General features: G+C 46.2%; 1 protein-coding gene across 5 annotated transcripts in view; it reads right to left on the reverse strand.

The window, feature by feature from the left end:
- AGAP1 (ArfGAP with GTPase domain, ankyrin repeat and PH domain 1) overlaps window positions 1-20715 on the reverse strand; it is a 574296-nt gene that overhangs the window by 149045 nt on the left and 404536 nt on the right. For 3 of the 5 annotated variants that reach the window (XM_082631242.1, XM_082631239.1, XM_082631238.1), the window contains exon 12: window positions 18999-19157. The exons of the other annotated variants lie outside the window; for them this stretch is intronic. In XM_082631242.1, coding sequence (XP_082487368.1) covers window positions 18999-19157 — 159 coding nt within the window. The remainder of the gene's footprint in view (window positions 1-18998; window positions 19158-20715) is intronic. 5 annotated transcript variants of the gene reach the window in all.

Below are 20715 nucleotides of genomic sequence, written 5' to 3' on the forward strand. Positions count from 1 at the left end.
CGTCGGGCCGCTTGAAAGAGAGGCCCCACAAGTCTCAGAAACTCTATTCCTTTCCGTCACACCTGGGCCCTAACAATCGCCCCAGTCAGTGGATTGGAGGCTACTGAGCCGGACTCCCTCCCACCTTGAGCCACTAAGCCCACGGCGGAGCTTTGAAGGGTTGGGTTCCATTGGTAATCCCCCTTCAGCGGTCTTGCACAGAAAGCCCTGGAGCTGGAGCCGGGCAACTGGCAACCACTGGGGACCAAAGGTGACAAAGCTCCCCACTTGGACAAGCATGACCTTGACTACATATTCAGAGAGCGTTTGCACGTGTGCACACAGACACCAGCCCACAAATAACTACCCAACACCCGCTTTGTGGGAAGCACTGTTTTAGGTCCTGGGAAAATAGCTGGAAGATACTATGTGTTTAAAAAACCAGATACAATTAACAGTGCAAAAAACAAACAAATCCAATTGTAATTCTATACTGGATGTGTGGATGCAAGAGATACTCAGAATACATTTACCTAAATTTGCATCATGAGCTGCCTTGGTCACCTGTTTCATACCTGTATACCCTTCTAACAGCATAAACGTTTTTCATAAAAATCAGGGACAACAACTCCATAGTTAAATGTGAGGATTTGTCCTATGAAAATTTTTTTTGGAAAAGTGTGAGATGATTTAACTGCCACCGAAAAGAGGATATTTCTCTTTGCTGCTGTTTTAGAATTTTGCTAACCTGCTGCTGCTGGCTAATGACTGTGCTACATATTTTATGTAGATTCCAAGGCTGGGGTTAACCTCTAACTTCCTCTGCCTGAACACTAGATGTATTCAACTCACTCATGCCTCCAACTAGCGGCAGTTGAGGGCTGGGGCTGAATTCATTTGAATAAAGAACTTGAGACATTCAGGTCGTCTGTACTTTGAATTCTTGAATCAGTCTCGTGTGGTATTAAGAAGATGAGGCCAATGACCTTTCACTTCTGATTACACTATTAAAACAACTGTATTTAAAATACTGACCAGGTCACAAATACATATTAGGTAGGATGATAAAAGGTTCCCCAAGCCAGAGGGCAACTGAGTAGATCAGAGTGGGCTGTTTTGTTTCCACGCCAAACCTGTAGTTAAGATTTCTCCTTCTTTCGAAGGAGCCTGAGTGAGAGCTTCCTACATTTGGCAAGTTCTACATTCTGATGGTGCCCAAACTGCCCAGTCCATGCAGGGAGTGGCAGGCTAGCATGGTGCCATGCACCTGAAGCCCAAGATTCTGATCACCTAGGTTACAAGGATACTGCTGATTTTGTACTGGAATAAAATGAGTAACTCTCATGGACAGTACCCATGAGGAACCAAGGCTGCACATAATGGTCCTCAGATGAGCCACCTTGACTAGGGTGACAATCACCCTGCTTTGCCTGGTACAATCCCAGGTTATGCCTGTTTCCCAGCATAATTAGTAACATATGGTCACCACAACCTTAATCCCACTCTGCCATCATTTCTGAAAATGACAAAAAGAACCAAGTTCAAAGGAAATCTAATAATTATGGTTATTAAGCTTTGGGCAAGTAAGGTTTCCTGAAAGTCAAAAAGCCCCTCTAAAAACCTACCCTAAATTTGTGTGCTCTTTGCTATTGAATCTCATGATGATTTCATGTCAATCTCAAGTCAAAAAACCAAAACAAACAAACAAACAAACAAAAAACATGCCTGGGACTTGTAAATGCTGGAGAAGTTTGTTATGTGACAGATAATCATCTTAACTTGCCAGAAAATCTGTCGAATATTATACTTGGGATAGTTTTCCCTACCAATAACCCCACGGATGAAGACACCATGAATAATATCTCCATTCAAAACCACAGACCAAAAATCATTTCATTTCTGAAGTGGTGTTTAAAGTACAGCCTTTTTCAGCAGTTTAATAATACTGGCCCTTTTTCAATGGTTTAATAATATTGGCCAAATGAGTGACTCTTATTTTGTCTCTTCCATAAAAATGAGAAATCGGAGTGTAACCTCTAAAATTAACGACGGTGTTTAAAAACTAAGATTAAATTACTTCTGACGAAAAGTGATGAATAATTTAGCCTTCACTCCAGAACATTCTTTTTAAAAAAGAACTGACTTCATTTGTACTACTCTAATTTTATCCTTTTAACTTCTAGCACTGTCTTGGAATTTGGGCTTTGTCCTGGCAAAAGTAAAATAAAACGCAATAAAGTACAATAAAAAAGAAAGTGTTTGGAGATCCTGAGTTGGATCTACTTTGAGTTCAAAGCATTTTCCTTATCGTGGCTAAAAATTGTGTCAATATAGTTCAATCAGATACTAGGGTGGACCTTTGGGGAAACTGCTGTAAAATAAAATGAGAGATAAGATTGTGTTCCCAAACATAATAACTGACATTTTCCTCTTCTTCCTTGAGCAGAAACCCAGCCCCCCTGCGGCCGGCACCAGGGTCGGGGAAGGATGCGGCGCCCCAGCCGAGGAGTGGAATCGGCCACCTGCTATGCATCCAAGGACCGCTCATCCCCATTCTTCCCATTGCTGCCTCTTATCCCCTGGGGTGAGGTTAGAAGCAGTGACGCCCCACCAGCCTCCCCAACCAGGATGAGGCCTCCTTGCTGCCTCGGTGCCCCTGCCCCATTCCTCAGGAATACACGTCTTTGCCTCTTCTCTCCGTCCTTGCAGAAGGTTTCCGTCCATCCACAATTTTCTCTCGAACACACTCTCGCCAACTGTTCTTGCCCACACAGCCGGTGACGAGCACAGCCGAGGCTGGGACCGGGTGGCTTCTCCTGCTCTTCACTGGGATTCTGTCACTTGCGAGGGTGGAGGAAACTCCGGGAATCCGAGGGGGGAGGGATTTTAGGGTCCCCTGAGCACGAGACTGGAAAGGCCTTCCTCCACGTTCATCTAGGTCCCCTGGGGCTATAACCCCAGGGTCACCCCGTTTCCCGCAGCCTCAGACTGCAGCGCAGATGCGTCCCGACCCTGAGCAGCTTTAACTAGCCATCACCTCACTCTCTATATCCCAGCAGTGAAGGGCTCTTGGGAGCAGTTTTGTTGCTGTTTTTAGTGTCTTCTCTGATTTCCTGGCTCTGGCTCAGAAAAGGAAAAAAATAGGCGTTACGTATTTTCTTCCATGAAATTCAAGTTCGTTTTCTAATTCTGGATCTCAGGACACTTTTTCACAGGTGATGGCGTCTCTTCTGTCTTTTCCAGAGGAACCGAGTCTGACCTTTAGAACTACAGTTGCCTGAGTTCCTAGAACATCCCGCAGGCCGCGGGGTGCGGCTAGGGGGTGGGGTGCAGCATGGCCGGGCTCGCTCGGTTCTGCCAGGGTGTTTAGGTAGCTAGGACAGCTCAACGTGTTTTTGCCCTTATTTCATGAGGGTCAGTGGAAAATGGAGAAAAGAAGATGTTGATATTCGTGAAAAGAGCTCGGCACTTATAGGCTTTATATGCAAAATGGGCACAAGAATGGGATTCAGGAGGCACGCTCCAAGTGGCAAATCTATATAGCCTTGGATACTCAGGGGGTTTGAGCAGATCTGTTCTATTGTGAAGAAAGAGAACAAAATGATGACATGGAGACACAGTGCAGAAAACTAGGCTGAGATGAGGCATAATTAGGAATTGCACAGCATCTTCTAGCTCTTTCGCAAAGCTCAGCCCTGCCACCACTCTCTTCTGAAGTGTTACAGCCATTGTTCTTACAAATTCAACTTTTTTTTGGCTGTGCCGTGCCGTGCGGCTTGCAGGATCTTAGTTCCCTGACCGGGGATCGAACCCATGCCCCCTGCCAAGGGAAGTGCGGAGTCCTAACCACTGGACTACCAGGGAATTCCCACAAATTCAACTTTTTTTTTTTTTTTTTTTTTGCGGTACGCGGGCCTCTCACTGCTGTGGCCTCTCCCGTTGCGGAGCACAGGCTCCGGACGCGCAGGCTCAGTGGCCATGGCTCACGGGCCCAGCCGCTCCGCAGCATGTGGGATCCTCCTGGACCGGGGCACGAACCCGCGTCCCCTGCATCGGCAGGCGGATTCCCAACCACTGCGCCACCAGGGAAGCCCTCAACTTTAATACATGAAAGAAAATCAGTAACAAAATTATATACTTAAGTATCTGACTATATCTGACTTCACATCTGGAAAGTCTCAGGAAGAAGCCTATTTGTTCAAGCCGTGCTTGTGTGGGCAGGAGAAGGGGCCGGGCAGGACCGGGATTCAGAGCCTTGTTCTAGGTCCACGCAGATGAGAACATTCACTGACTATTAAACATTGCAATTTGCTCAATGCAACAAAATGAAATGCAATGAAACTGTGATTCATCCTACCATGGACACGTCATGCGTGTGAATAATTCCACTTACTGCCGGTACAACGTCTGCTTTCCGGGAGACAGGACAGGCTCTGCACAGCTTCCCCATGACTCTACCCAGTTGCTCTGAATTGAACTGGGTCTCCTGGTATCTCTGTAACTGTCTCCCCTGTGTGGCAAGCGGCAGCATGGGGGCAGGGACTCAGGCATCCTGACCTTGGCCTCTGTTTGCCCCACCAAGTCCCAGCTCCCCTCCTGCTCCCTGCCCCCAAAGCCTCAAATGCCCCCTCTCCTGCCTGCTCTGTTCTCCTTGGCTTTGCCAGTGCCGGTCAAGGACCACGCTCTTCTGATCAACTAAAGTTGCACACTGAATTATATTTGCTACTAACAAAGTGCACGTGGAAAGTCTCAAATGTTCATGGCTTCATTTGTGTTTTGTCTAACTACAGAATTCATACTTGAAATAACTTTAAGAAATTTTACATAAATAATAGGTATTCATTTCTGAAGGCTGAAAAGAGAACAAGGGAAAACAGTTAAGATCTCGTATAACTCCCTCACCCCACACTCCTTCCACCCAGGAGCCCTTGACACACACCCTGCCCAGCCCATCTACGCATAAAACACGTGATCCTGCCAGCTGTGTGACCTGGGGCCAGTTATTCAGACCCTCTAAGACTCAGTTTTCTCATTTAAAATGAGGATGAGAGCACTGCTACTCAGAACTGTAATAGATTTAATGAGCAATGTGTCTAAAGCACTAATCCAGGGCTACCGCAGGGCGAATAACATCGGTACATTATATAAGCCTGAGGGAAAGCTCACTGGGCACCCCGTTCTCAGCCCTGGGAACAGACAGGTGAACTAGATGGAGTCCTCGCCCTTAAGAAGCGTACATTCTAGTGGGGAAGATGACAGATGATAAAATCAACGAGTGAATTACGAAGGTTGGAAGGTGAGAGTGGTACGGAGGCAGCAAAGCAGGGAAGAGGGCTGTGGGCAATTTTAAGTTGGGAGACACAGAGGCCTCACGGACAAGGCGGTATCTGATGGGACATGAGGGCAGGGAGGCCATGAGTGCATGGGGAGAGGTTCCCCAGCTCGGCCCCAGAGTGGGTGGGACCACATGAGAGTGATGCTGAAGCCGGTTCACAGCACGGTGACACCTACTGTTTACATGAGTATCTTTCCAAGTTACTACACGGAAGGCAACATTTTCAGGGCTATGTGGCATCCCTTTGTGGGGCTTTACCGTAATTCATTTAACCAGCCCTCTGCTGCTCGTCACAGAGATGCTTTCCTATGCCTGAACTATTTTTAGATAGAGTAGAGAAACTTAACACATCTATAATTAAGGCCAGTTACGATGTAATCCAACTTTTGGAAATAAGTAAGAACACAGACATGTGCACTGGAAGGGGACACATCCCCCAAACTAAAAGATTAGGGTAGGAGTTTTTTTGTTTTAACAGCAAAAAGCTTCTCTGCATTTTAAATTTTTCTAAAATGTAACGTTTTATAATTAGGGAAAATGCAAAGTTATTACTGCAAAAAATGAAAGAAGGGATAAGGTAGTTAACCCACTTGCTAGAAGGAGGAAGAAAGGCTTCCTAGAGTAGGTTGAAGTATGCATAACTGCCACCAGTGGGATACTCTGTGTTTTAGCCCCATGACGGACGGATGTCACATCCATTGACTGGTGTCACTTTTTACACGAGTACATCTATCACCCAGGCTTCTAGAAATCAAAGGATTTAAAAAGTGAAAAACAGAGCATAATGAACACAGTGCTAAGGGAAAAAAATGAATATTGTTTGAAAGGACAAATAATTTCTTTAAAAAAAATTAACTGTCCAGGAACTCGTATTCACGTGATTTGATGGCTAACACTTTGGTTTACAGTTTTGCCAGCGCCCTGGGAAGACAGACGTGAATAAAAACCAGGTGTTGGGGCTTCCCTGGTGGCACAGTGGTTGACAGTCTGCCTGCCGATGCGGGGGACACGGGTTCGTGCCCCGGTCCGGGAAGATCCCACATGCCGCGGAGCGGCTGGGCCCGTGAGCCGTGGCTGCTGAGCCTGCATGTCCGGAGCCTATGCTCCGCAACGGGAGAGGCCACGACAGTGAGAGGCCCGCGTACCGCAAAAAAAAAAAAAACCAAAAAAAACACCAGGTGCTGGTTCAGGCACTAACCCGAACCTTGACTGCTTTAGATGGTATCATAGGATGATAATTCTTCCAGAATGGGTGGCCCGGATGGATGCTGCTGGCTTACAAATCTCATCTGGGGGCCTGAACTGCATGTCTTGCTGGCGCTACCCCTGCCTTCTGATTGATGGGGGCCTGATGGGCCCCCAGACTTCAATTTCCCTCTGTGCCCTCACCATAAAGGCGCCTTTGAAGGGAGACGGGGAGGTGGTGCTTCTGGGACATTTTGACATAGAAGGAAAACAGCCCTCAGACAGAGGATTTCTGAGGGCCGTTTTGGGGAGTGGAGATGCTTATTTCACTTTTTGCATCAGTGCAAAGCTTGATATGAAATGAACCGAGAGCCAACAGCTGGTTGCAAGGTGAGTTTTCCAATCTCGTAAAATTAAGCTTAAAATTTCAAAGTACATTTTTCTGTTTTCTAATTACGTGATACATAGAAAACATTTCCAAAGTAGCAATGCTTTATAATTTCAGAGTTCAGCTAGGGACTATACGCTTATAAACACTCTGAAATACAGAATGCCCATGTGAAAAGGTAACTGGTATATGGTTGCGATCTTGGCTAAATGCTGCAGAGAGCAACTCACATCAGAGCTGAGATCCTGAACTGCAATCAGATGGAGAGATCAGGTGTGGGAATTGTGTAACGTATTTATCAATAATATCAGGCTCCCCAATACTATATTTTAAATGTAATTATAATTATTTCCTTGTAAATAAGTACACATTTTAAGAGATTCTGACACAGACAAACATTTCCCTGCAAATGTAGTAAGATTTTAAAAATCCCACTGCAGAAATAATGTAGCAATTAAAATAGCATTTATAACAAAATATGTTTAAAATGTTTCTTCCTATAAAAGAGTAAAATTTTAAGTCATTTAAAATAACCATCTGTTTCCTCATGACATAAAATTTTTAGTATCATGTAATTAATATTAATATCACTTTCTGTTAATAACCTTATCTGTCAGATAATAAAGCAAAGATGTAAGGAAAGATATACTTATGGAAATAAGTTTAAGAATGCAAAACCAAAGTAATGTACAAGTACTAAAGGAGTAAATACACAGAGGGTTTGATGATGACCCTGATCTGTACAAAGCTACCTGTCAGCTGTATCTATCAATCATCTCTCACCCTACCTACCTACCTACCTACCTACCTATCTTATCCATCCATCCATCCATCCAACCACCCACCCCAATCTATCTCCCTATTTTTATCTCTATCTATCTATCTATCACCTATTACCCTATCTACCTACCTAATCGTATCTGTCCATTGGTCCATCCATCCATCCATCCACCCACAATCTCTCTCTATCCCTATCTATCTTTATCTATCTATGTCTATTAACTATCTATCTATCTATCATCTATCCACCTACGTATCTCCTTCTAACCATATTACAACCAATTGTATTTTTATAACCACTCCTCTGCTACCTTTACTTCCACTCCTTTCTTTCTTATCAGTATCTAAAAAATTTTAAGCCCTTTAGGTCTTTCCCTCTTTGTATGCGTTTGTAAATAATAGGAAGCAAGGGAAGGATGGAAAAAGATCTGACCAAAGTTTATTCTAATGACTGAAAAAGTCACCAGGGAGACAATATCACTGAAGTTCCTGAAGCTACTTGATTCCTAGGTTGAGGACTTGAGCAAAGCAGAGGAATAAAAAATGAATATTTTCCTGGCCCAAAAGTGATATAAAATCACAAGAAAAAGTCCTATATTGCTTAAAAATATACAACGTTATAAAATCAGATGGTTTACTGCTGCAAATACAAAAGCTCACTGAAAGTTTTCTTTCCAGTTGGAGAAGTGGCATATACATTTGATGAATCTTTTTATGCTACTCCACCTATAAGTCATTGGATGCGGGGCAGTAAATGATGCTTTCTATCTGTTAAAAATAATTACCCTAAAATTGAAAGTTTGCAACTAAAACTGCTGGGACCAAAAAACAACCAAACAAAAAAACTAAGTAACTGTAAAATTTTAGACTTCTGTATTTTAGGAAGCGTTAACAATTTACATTAATAACACGTTGTTGCACTGAGACCAATGAGAAATGATGTTACTAAAAATACCAGTGGGATGGGAAATGCAGGTTTCAGCGACAACTCTACTGGAGACTTCTAGGCTTCCAGGAGAATCAGGGGTTGCTGGGCTTGGACTACCTCCCTTTCTCCTAACCCACTTCTGCCTGGTCTTTACACACCAGATGATAACCCATTCTGACTCAGGAGTTGGCTTGTAAAAGTCACAATCACTGCTCCCTGAAATCATGATGGGGGCACTTGACTGCCCAGACTCAAGTCCAGACCTTTTGTGGATCCTTTTTCTCATCACCCTTCCTACCTTCATGCCTTGTCTCCAGCTAAGTCCCTTCATTACCCACCCCACGAAGCTCCCCAGACACATGCCCTTCCCAGCCTTCACACACACTCTTCCCTTCTCTGTCGTCAGAGAAGCCAAGAGAAGAGAGAGTTTCCAGCACGATGGAGCGGTCACTGGCCTCCCCATCGCTAAGAAGGAGATGGCGAAGGGAACCATGCTGTACCTGGGGTGGACAGCGTGGGTGGCCGGGCACTGGATGAGAGCAGTTGTCCGGGCAGTGCGGGAAGGGAGGACAGATCGGGACGGATCAAAGAGAAGAGGCACCTGGTGAGTAGCTGGAGACGCTGAGTGTAGACAGGAGTCCCAGGAGGGTGTATGGAGAAGAAGGCTGAGAAGGGGCTGGAAGGGCAGAGGGCCACGGAGCCAGGATGGGAGATGCCGGAGCAGGTCTGTCTGCTGAACGGAGGGACCCAACACCCGGGAGAATCTGACGGTACAGGAAGCAGACAGGGTAAGTGCAGAGGCAGAGTCCTTTGGAAGTGAGAGGTGATGGGTCCAGAGGTGGAAGGAGCGACACTGCACAAGGGCAGGGACCCCCCATCCCCTGGCCAGCAGGAAGCAGAGCAGAGGCTGCAGCTCCAGGTGCAGCTGGGGCGTGGGGTTGGGAAGGTGAGTATGCGCCTTCCCCTGTTTCACTGGTGAGACCTAAAGAGGGTCATCAGGTGCGGGAGAAAGTGAAAGATTCAAGAGGAAAATTTCTGAAAGAGTCATTTTGAATAATTATGCTATATCATATTACTTTATGCTACTTTGTGTCAAAATTGTCCCAATTCCTGTGCTATGCGGTAGGTCCTTATTAGTTATCCATTTTATATACAGTAGTGTGTATATGTCTACCCAATACTCTGTAATGACCTATATGGGAAAACAATCTAAAAAAAAGTGGATATGTGTATATGTAGAACTGATTCACTTCGCTGTACAGCAGGAAATAACACAACATTATACACCAACTACACTTCAATAAAGGTTAAAAAAAAATTGTCGGGCTTCCCTGGTGGCGCAGTGGTTGAGAGTCCGCCTGCCGATGCAGGGGACGTGGGTTCGTGCCCTGGTCCGGGAAGATCCCACATGCCGCGGAGCGGCTGGGCCCGTGAGCCATGGCCGCTGAGCCTGCACGTCTGGAGCCTGTGCTCTGCAACGGGAGAGGCCACAACAGAGAGAGGCCCGCGTACCGCAAAAAAAAAAAAAAAAAAAAAATTGTCACAATTCTTTCCTGTAACTTTGACCCACTGTTCTGAGTTCAATTCCCTGGACGTACACAGGGTAAGGCTCCTATTTGTTACCTTGACCGCCATTTGCACACAGTGTTCAACCCCGACCTCAGCTCCAGAAGAGTGGATCTCAATCCCAGCTTCACCTAACAAGCCCCCGGGGAACACCTGGTGCGCAAGCTCCACCCCAGGGCCAAAGAAGCCCATCTCCAGCTCTTGGCCCCAGGAGCTAGTACTTTTGAAAAGCACCCTCCAGAGCAGGACCAGGGATGCCCCTGCCCCAGAGGCCCCTCCCACTCCCAATTCCTCCATCCCTATCTCTGATGTGGGTTCCAGAGCCTTCTCTACATCCCCATCCACTGCTGTGAACAATCCCCATTTGCCAGTGTCCTTCTGGAAATGTGGTCCCACAAAAGAGACCTCTCCTTCTCTTAGGGCAGAGTAAGTCTCGATGGCATTTCGGCAGATGAGCTACACCCAGGTCAGCCTCGTCGAGGTAGGGTTCCCCATTCTACTCGTGCACAATTGGTTGGCTGAATCTGAATGCAGGATATTTATCTTAGTTTCACTTTGTTAGCCCTGACTCATTCTGTGGTCTCTGAATAGGGAGGATGCTGAGATTACGCCCGCCAATGTGTGTCGTTCGCGGGTCCTCAACACAGGCCGACGGTCAAGGCCACCCCGGGTCTCCCTCAGGCAGAGTTCTTGGGGCAGCTGAGCGTGGTGGTTCGAAGTACAGCACAGTGGAGGCTGAGACGCAGCCTGAGATGGAATCCAGCCTTGGCCATCAGCCTGCTGCTACCTGTTTCCTCATCTAAAATGGGGATGGCACTAGCCCTCCTCTTCCGGGTCCTCGTGCCTGACAGGCAGGGAGTGCTGGATGGATGTCATGTGACATCATCACTGGTAGTAGCAGCAGAACTGCCATGGGGCTGGTACAACCCCCGCCTTCTGCCTTGGGGGACCGTCTGGGAAGCTGAGTTGAAAGTCTCGCTGCGGACAAGGCACTGCTTGGGTTGGCTGTAGTCATTCTCTCATGAAAGCAAACAGCCTCCCTTTTCTTTGGGAAGGATTATCATTTAATTCACGGTGGAACACAGTAACGGTGGCTGCTAGGGTCCGTAAAACCCAAGTCTTCATTGTCCAGACCAGGGTTCCTGGACCTCTGCACTACTGACTTTGGACCAGATGGTCCTCTGTCGTGCGGAGCTGCCCTGTGCGCTGCAGGGGGTTCACAAGCTTCTCTGGCTTCACCCACTCGATTCCAGTAGCAAACCCCTCCAACCCCCTCGACTATGACAACTTAAACTGTCTCCAAACATTGCCAAATGTCCCCAGGGGAGGGACACACAAAATCACCCCTGGTTGAGAACCACTGGTCTAGATGAAGATACCGAGGGCCAGAGAGACCAAAAGAAATGGTCCAGGTACCAGAGCAACTGGCAACAGTATCCTGCTCTAACATCTGTTTAAAATGATTTCTAGGCATTTGCCAGGCAACAAGAGAATTGCTGGCCTGCAGGTATGCAATCTCCTGCTCCCGGTCTGATATTGGGGCAGCATTTCCCCTAGTCAGCACCTGCTGCTAGAAATAGCTGTTAGGAAGGAACTGAGGAGGCAAAGTACAAAGTAACAACGTTCTGATTGGGAGGAAAAAAATACACCTTTTACCCCCTGCGGCCAGATACCCTAGGAAGCTTCTGCTTTCTCCTTGGTCCCATGCAGAGAAAGGGAAGCAGGTTCTGCCTGCAGAAGGGAACTGGGGTCATCCCTTTAATTAGGCCGACGAGCCTGGTGGGGGGAACAGACCGCAGCGGCCGAGACCGGGCGTGCCCAGCTTTGAGATGAGAGCCCACGGGTCCTTTAATACTGAGCTTAGCTGAAGGTTGATGACAACCCCCAGGGAATGGTTTCTGAATGCCAGCCAAGATTTGGGAGAAGCAGGTGAGAAGGGCAAAGTGCAGCAGAAGTGAGAGAAGGGAAAATGTCTACCTTCCCTTAAAAAGCAAGCTCTATGAAAAGATAAACAATTTTTATGATACGTTGTTTTAATACTAAGAATTCATTTCTCCTTTAAAAAAAATAGCAGAGGGGAAAACTATAAGCTTTGGAATCAGAAAGACCTGGGTTTGAATTCTGGCTTTTAAGAGAGTGGTCTTAAGATTCTCGACCTTTTGGAACCTCACTTATGAAACAGGGATAATGATTCTCAGGAACTGGGCATTAGATGTCAAAGCTCCTGACACAGAGACGCAGCTGTACAAATTCAGACTCTAGGTAAGATGGCCAAACAGGCACATGAAAAGATGCTCAACATCGCTAATTATTAGAGAAATGCAAATCAAAACTACAATGAGGTATTAACCCACACGTCAGAATGCCCATCATCAAAAAATCTACAAACAATAAATGCTGGAGAGGGTGTGGAGAAAAGGGAACCCTCCTCCACTGCTGGTGGGAATGTAAATTGGTGCAGCCACTATGGGGAACAGTATGGAGATTCCTTAAAAAACTAAAAATACAGCTACCATACGGTAGCTGTATACGGTATGATCCTGCAATCCCACTCCTGGGCATATATCCAGAGAAAACTCTAATTTGAAAAGATAAATGCACCCCCAATGTTCATAGCAGCACTATTTACAATAGCCAAGACATGGAAGCAACCTAAATGTCCATTGACAGATGAATGGATAAAGATGTGGTATACATATAAATGGAATATTACTCAGTTATAAGAATGAAATAATACCATTTGAAAAAACATGGATGGACCTAGAAAATATCATACTAAGTGAAGTAAGTCAGATAAAGACAAATATCGTATGATATAACTTACAGGTGGAATCTGAAAAAATGCTACGACTGAATTTATTTAGAAAACAGACAGACTCACGGACATAGGAAACAAACTTATGGTTACCAAACAGGAAACAGGGGGTATAAATTAGGAATTTGGGATTAACAGATACATACTACTGTACATAAAATAGGTAACCAACAAGGACCTACTGTATAGCACGGGAAACTACATTCAGTATCTCGTAATAACCTATAATGGAAAACAATCCAAAAAATAATAGATATATATGTATAACTGAATCACTCTGCTGTACACCTGAAACTAACACAGTATTGTAAATCAACTATACTTGAATTAAAAAGGAAAAAAAAAAAAGGTGAGAGCTGCAGTGTCACACTACCGCCACCTGCTGGTCACATGATAAAATTGTTAGCATAGAATCCAAGAAGAGGAAAAAATGGTGCTCAAGCTGTAAAAATTAAAATTAATGAACTGACAGTAAACCTTCCCAGAACCCAAAGTTACAGCATGCTCTCTGTAATCTCAAATGCAGGCTGCCTGCCCCTCCTGGGGCTGGCTCTATGAGAAAGGAGAAACCAAAGGAAGTGCAGGACACAACGACCAGAGCTGAAACCTGTGTTTCTAACTTCTACCGTTAAAACAAGCCTTGTAAAAAAATGTCCATGATGACAAAAAATATTTAAAAGTTAGCAAAAATGCAAGTGCTTCAGATTCAAGATTGGCTGTCTAATAACCATAGATTCTGGTGGGAAGATCTGTGGTTAAATGGTTAGAAGGAAATTGGCACACACACACCTTCCATGTGGAAGAGTGAAAGATAGGTATGGTTTTTATACTTGAGGCTGACAAGGCTGGACGGTGGCCTGATGGGAGGCAGGTGGAAGTGAAATGTTCAAGAGTCATCTGAAGCAGTGCAGTACTGCTGGTGATGGACAGCCAGGGTGGCAGAAGATTAACTCTTGGAATGAAGCCATCAGAGATGGGGTGGAGCCATCAGAACAACCTGACAGTCAAGAGGAGCGGGGAGTTTGGCTGCCACAGCAACGGCCACCACTGAGACCCTCAGCCCACAGCTGCAAGTGGCAGGAGATGGTGTGGCAGGCTGCCAGGCTTGCCGAGACACGCAGGACCCCTCGCAGACAGATGCACAGGGTTCACGGCATTGGCTCGGGCCCTCATCACAGGTGGGATGCGCCCGAAAATGCATTTTGCCTCGGAGCAAGGTATGACAACCAAGCATACTACAAATGACCCCCCCAGGGGTCCCCTGCCACCCACAGTCATAGTAACTCTTGGCTAGCACTTTTAGAGAAAATTACCTATAGAGAAATGATTAATCAAAAAAAAAAAAAAATCACAGGCTCCCAATGAGATTGCAGAGAATTCTCAGCCAATAGTTGTTGAAGAGATAATTGTTCTGAATCTATCAATAAAGCTGAGCTGCCCCTTCATTGACTGCAAACACCAATTGCTTTCACCCAGGATTATAAGTTGGTGTTCACAGGCTCACCCTGCCATTACCGTGATAAACAGTTTAAACCACAACAGGGTCTGACATGTAGATCAATTCTGGGTCCATAAAGAATCTACACAAGAGGTTCCAGGACAGGAATTTACAGCCACCAGTTTTTATTCTCTCTTGCTGCAAAAATTACTTCTGTCAAACACTTAGGAGAGTGAGGAAAAATGTAAAAAAATTAATTTTTCATGTACTACTGGAACAGCCTTTTTCAACGCAGAAGCTCAAGATGAATATGTTTCTGCATTTAAAAAATTACGCTGAGCAGCACGTGGTGCTTAGTCGGAGTGGGACCCAATCCTCTGTGCTGCAAGCCGGCAGACAGCAATCTGAAACCCTGAGCTGAGCTGTCTGCATTTCCTCTAAGGGCAGATGCGGGTCTCACGTTAGCAACGCCAAATTATATTAGACATTTAATTTTAAACCTCAGGTACTTAAATGTAAAAGCTTACAGCAGTAATAGTCATAAAGCAGTGGGGCATTGCATTTCACAGAATGGATTCTTCTTTTTTCCCCCCTTAATTTAACCAGAACCTCCTGTTTTGTAGTTTCACACACCACAAAGTCATCTATCTAATTAGGAGTTGCTCACAGATGCTTAAAAGACAGAAACCCCCAGGGTACCTGTGCGTCTAAAGGGGAAGACTTTACAGAGTTCTCTGGAGCCAAAGTCTTAATTTAGTGTGGACAAGGGGGCAGAGAAAAATGGAAACCCAATGTTATGTATTATCATGTACAATAAAAATGTGGGACAATGGGAAGGCATATTCACCAACACATGGGCATTTGGATTCAAAAGCTGCTTACTTCTCCCTGTCCCTGCTGCTAGCACAGTGTAAGCTTTTTTATGACTCTGACATCCAAACCAGAGACTGGGGTGAGGGAGAGAAAATGATTTAAAAAAAAAAAAAAAAAAAAGAGGGTGGAGTTTGTATTTCACTGCGACGTAAAGAGAAAAAGCACGACAGAGAGCCCTTAATCATTGTTTGTTTCTTTGGTGATTATTTTCCAAGCATGGCAGGGAACGTGGATGCCCAAGTTGAGGTCTTGAAATCCATTCACAAATGTGTTTTCTTGAAGTCAGCCGTCAGATCCTGTGCCCTGATTTTATTAACAACTGCTCGGCGTCTGGCAGGATGGTACTAACGGGAGGAAAGCCAGGACATTACTCCAGCCTCAGGCAGACAGGGCTACTCCACATCCAGGTGGACCCGAATGGCCCAGGATTCTTGACAACGTGCACTATGATCCAGGAAGTCTTGCTGGAGCCTGGGACTATGCATTTCTAGGCAACTTGGCCCAGGGGCTGTCAGATACCAGTCAGTCTGTGGACCACACTGAGAAGCAAGGATTTCGAGCAATGGTTCTCAAACTTCAGCATGCAGCATCATTCCATGGAGGGTTTGCTGGCACAGAGGTTGCTGGGTCCCACCCCTGAGTTTCAGGTTCAGTGGGTCTGGGATGGGACTTACGAATCTGCATTTCTAACCAGTTCCCAGGGGACGCTGCTGCCATAGGTCTGGGAAGCATATCTTGAGAAGTGCTGACGTAGACTCTAAGGCCTAGAATCAGGCCACCTGGGTTCACATCCCAGCCTTACCAGGACGTGACTCTGGACAAGCAATATTGAACCCTTCTGTACCAGAGTCTCCCCACCTGAAAATGGAGCTAAGAGCAGTATCCACTCCACAGGGATCAAATGTGATGATCCATATGAAGCCCTCAATAAATATTAGCTCTTATTATCATTACTAGTGTTTCTCTTTTCAATCGTATCTTGGGTGTGACATACCATCCATCCTTAGAAAATAGAGGCATGAAGGAAGATCCCTGAGAAGCTATAGGAATCTTACTTCTGTACAACATTCTGTTGTCTCTCTGGATCTTTGCTATTTAAAATGTCAGCTGTAAGCCTTAAAATAAGATGCTAATTAATTTTGCAATTCTGACCCCTTAATACTCATCTCTCTTCTTCCTCTCTGTCCTCACTTTCCCGCATTCCAACTAATACCTTGCACTTCCTTGTGGCCCCTCGGCTGTTCCATGTTGCCCTTTCCTCCTCTTCAAGTCTCTGTCCAAACTGCCTTCGTGTTTAGAAAAACTTCCTCCTGTGGTTTTGCACACACACAATCCACCTGGTTCTTGAAATGTTGCTCAAGTTTCAGTCTCTTTGGGAAGTTTTCCTTGATTAACTCTCTACATCCTTAAACTACCTGCCCAATTTCACCCCGGGCTTTCTCCATCCACATCCCGCAGTAGGCTCGTACCAGGGCACAGACTGGTTTCTCATCTCCTGTGTTCACGGTTCAAGCTCTGAGGCACCAGGAAGCCTAGCTAGTCTTTCACAAACACACAGTGTCATAGAACAATGGACACCCGGGGCGTTGGCATGTGAGAAATCACTTTGTAAATTTAAAAACAGCGTTCACCCGTAGGCAACCTCAGTCGTACAGGTACTTTATAAATATGCCCGTACGGACCAATACGATCACCTTCCATGGGAAGAGGCTTCTCACCAAATCAAGGGTCTGGCGCTCACAAAGTCTCTGATGTGACGGTATGGAGGTGCCTTGGCCTACACACACATGACCAGATGCAAAGAGCTCTTGGGTAGAGGGAAAGTTAGCTAGGGAGTCTTTATCAAAGACATAATTATGCAGATGGAATATCTGTAGAGAGTGGATTTTAGGTTAATAGGCTGCTTCCATTGCTTTTTCTGGAGAAATATTCTGAGTGTGCGGAGGCAAAGACGTGGGGTGAGACTCTTGCTTAGGGACTTGTTCTTCTAACCCCCTCCCCAAATATAACCCCTATGGCACATAAGGAACAGAAGCTAGAGACCGCCGCCCTAATCAGGCTGTGGTGGTGACTCAGCAGTTCTCACTCACAGGAGGAAAGCTTTAGAAAGGGTGCTTCTGGGCAAGGCAGTGTGTGCACCAGGCCGGGAAGAGCCAGCTGATGACTCCTGCCCCCCTCAAACGTGGGAGCGCACCTTCTCAGAGGGTGCCAGAATGAACCCACTCAGACAGTAAGGGTAATGCTCGTCGAAAAACGGCTGCATTTCCAAGTATTTGATAATGCAATTAAGCATGTGAACTGCTTGCCCCCCTAAAAAGAAGTAACCATGGCAACCACAGCAGATGCTCAGTGACAGAAGCCACAGATGGACACTGCCCTACATACCTACTGACCACGCAAGGGAGAGAAGAACACACCCATTTAAGATTAGAACACAGAGGCCTGCAGAGGTAAGGCCGCCTGCCAAGGCCACCTGCTCGGCAGGTCGGGGGCCTCTGCCTGGAGCACGGACGTGTCTCCTGAGAAGGCCCGCACCAGGCCTGCCGGGGCACCTGATGACTATGAAGCACAGCTGTCGCGTTACAAGGGAATAAACTGTACGCGGTTAATTTATAATGACTTTAGCCTCTTCATTGAGCGTCTTAAGGTGCTGTCATGATTTCAGACGAAAGGTGGAACGCCCAGTCCCTGAAGAGGCTGGAGGTAGACGTTCGTTCTCTACCAAAGCATCCTGTTTTGTCTGAGGAAGGAGCCAGGAGCGTGCTGGGCACAGGGCAATGCCGTCCATATGCCCCAGGCCCGCGCCGCTATGGCACCCGCTGGAGCTGCCTTTCGAGACCTCACTCCTCCTCCTTGGTTTGGAGATGCCTTTTCTTTAAGGCCTCTGCTCGGCGGCGTCTGATGGGGGAGCATGGAGTAACTAGAAATAAGGATGATGTTTATCCAAAGCACACGTCCTGCTGCAGCAGCTGCTGGGTCTACAGGGAAGACCTGATGCTGAATCTTTTAATTAGGACAAATTATGCTAATATTACTCTAAAACCCTGTCTGAGAGATGACACACTACAGTGGGAATTCCTTTAAATACCGGTGAACAGGCCATAGACAAAATGCCACAGGCAAAGCATGTTGTGGTAAAGTGCAGCCTCAACGCTGCATAATTCACGCACTCACACATATGTCAAGATAGTTTCCAGTGTGCACATTTGTTTCCCTAGAAGCTGCCCATACTTTAAAAAAAAAAAAAAAAGGCAAGAGGGAAGACTCTCCCAAACTTAGATGATATACCAGGAATCTTGGAAAACGGATAAGGAGAATGAATTATGTGTTTTCCTTTGATGCAAAAACACCACAAAGCCTAACCACATAAAATGCACACTAATGATGGAAAGTGTAGGCCACATCATGTAGGGAAGTGTGATCAGGGGCATACCACCTGCAGTCGGGTCTCAGCCCTGCCTGCGGTCTCAGTTTCCAAATCTGTCAAGTGGGAATGAACATCTACCGCTCCCTGCACCAAAGAAGGACACGAGATGCTGTGGGTGAGACAGCCGATCAAGGCTAAAGCGCTCCACGGGTGGAAGGCGGGCCAGGCATCGTCGACAGGGTGGCCGCCCTCAGAGCAGAGCTCGGGGCGTCATGTCCAGCCCCTGGTTTACAACCGAGGACCGCGAGGTGGCCGCAGGTCCGTGGGGCTGTGCCCTCTCTTACCACTGCTGATGGCTGAGTTTGCAATGACCGTAGCCTCGCTCCACTGGTCGGCACTGGAGACAGAGTAGGACCGTTGCTGCATGCCGTCCGGTCGGCTGTTGAAGGAGCCCAGGCTGACGCCGCTCACCATCTGAGACCCAGGCGCACTAGTGACATTCCCTAGGAATAAACAAGTCAGGTGAACACCAGCGCGCACTGCACACCCGAACCGGCTCGAGTTAGTCTAGGGGCTTACGCGCCTGCACACTGTGGACCTGACACCGAGAGCAGCCGGCGTCCCGATACAGGGCAAGTGGAAGCATCACACGAAACAAGGTTCCAGAGGAAAACAGGCTGAAGCAGGTCTTATGGTGCTTGACAAAGGAACCCGATGCTTCAGATGGCTACACCCACCACAATCCAAGACAAAGATGCACACCACCACCGCCGCCATCTCTAGATGGAGTAGCGGTGAAGACAAAAGACCCACTTTTGGGAGAAGCGATATTCCTGGCAGGCCAGCGAGCCGGGCACTGAAGGAGCCCTGCTGCACCCACACATCAATGGAAATGAAATGATCACCAGTCGGGGGTCAACTGTCTGATGCCAAAGGACTACTTTCGCGGGGAAGATATACTTTATGATCAACACAAATCAAAGTTGCCAGATGCGACATAGGTGGAAACACAGACTCTTAAACCAGGTAAGTTGACTCTTAACCTTGAGAAGACTACACAGAGGAAAAATAACCTTAGCAACTTCACAGCACGCACATAGACTGCGATGAAAAATGGTTCCATTGTATACTTAATGATTTGAATCAGTTGCTCAACATCAAAATGAATTACGATCTGGTCACACCAATTTTAGACTCAAAAACATAATTAAGTGCCTTTCTCTAAAGCTCCGCCAATCATACCTTGCTGCCAGTGAGTTCGTTTGTTAGATCTGTAGGCAGATCTTCAAAGGTATTAAAGGTATTAGGTTTCTTTTTTTAAACGTTCCTCCCATTGTTTTAGTTTGGAACCAATTAAGTTCAAAATTGTTTTCATAGAAGGTTTTCATAGCACAAGATTTTAAATACACAGACCCTATTAGTAGTTCCCAAATCTGGCCAATTACCAGAATTACCCGTGGAGCTTTTTAAAAATAGAGGCTTCAAGAAATTCACATTTCGATTCAGGAGGTCTGGGGATAGAGCTTGAGGGGATACGCATTTTCAAAAGGACTTCGGTGATGCTGGTGAGCAGCCAGAGCTAGGAACCAGGGCTCTACCACAAACAAGGTCCTCACTGTAATCGCACAGAGCATCCGGAACTGACAAAATCGTCAAGGAAACACAAACGTGAGCAAATAGGACAAACAAGCGGTTAATGAAGAGGAAGAATTTTGCTTTGAAAAATATATTTCTACCTTAAAGAATGATGCCGATTTTATGCTGTTGTGGGAACTGGGTACATTTTGAATGTCGTAAAAGTAAGTATTCCTAGGCAGGTTTACCGGATTCCAGAAACAAAGCCAAAAGTACCACCTAAGAAAGGAAGAATGGGAGCAGATATATCTTCCTAAGTGCGGGCCTCATAGCAGAAGCAGCTGCACCGCCTAGGAGCATCTTCGAAATGCAGGCTCCCTGGCCTCACCCTCGCCCCTGCTTTTTAATAAGAGCCCCAGGTGACATGTGCACACGTGAAAATATGAGTGGGCTTGCAGGAGAGCTCCGATTGATTTAAAAACCAAA

The sequence above is a fragment of the Mesoplodon mirus genome, assembly GCF_964341445.2.
Source record: "Mesoplodon mirus genome assembly, chromosome: 8".
Taxonomy (NCBI): Eukaryota; Metazoa; Chordata; class Mammalia; order Artiodactyla; family Ziphiidae; genus Mesoplodon; species Mesoplodon mirus.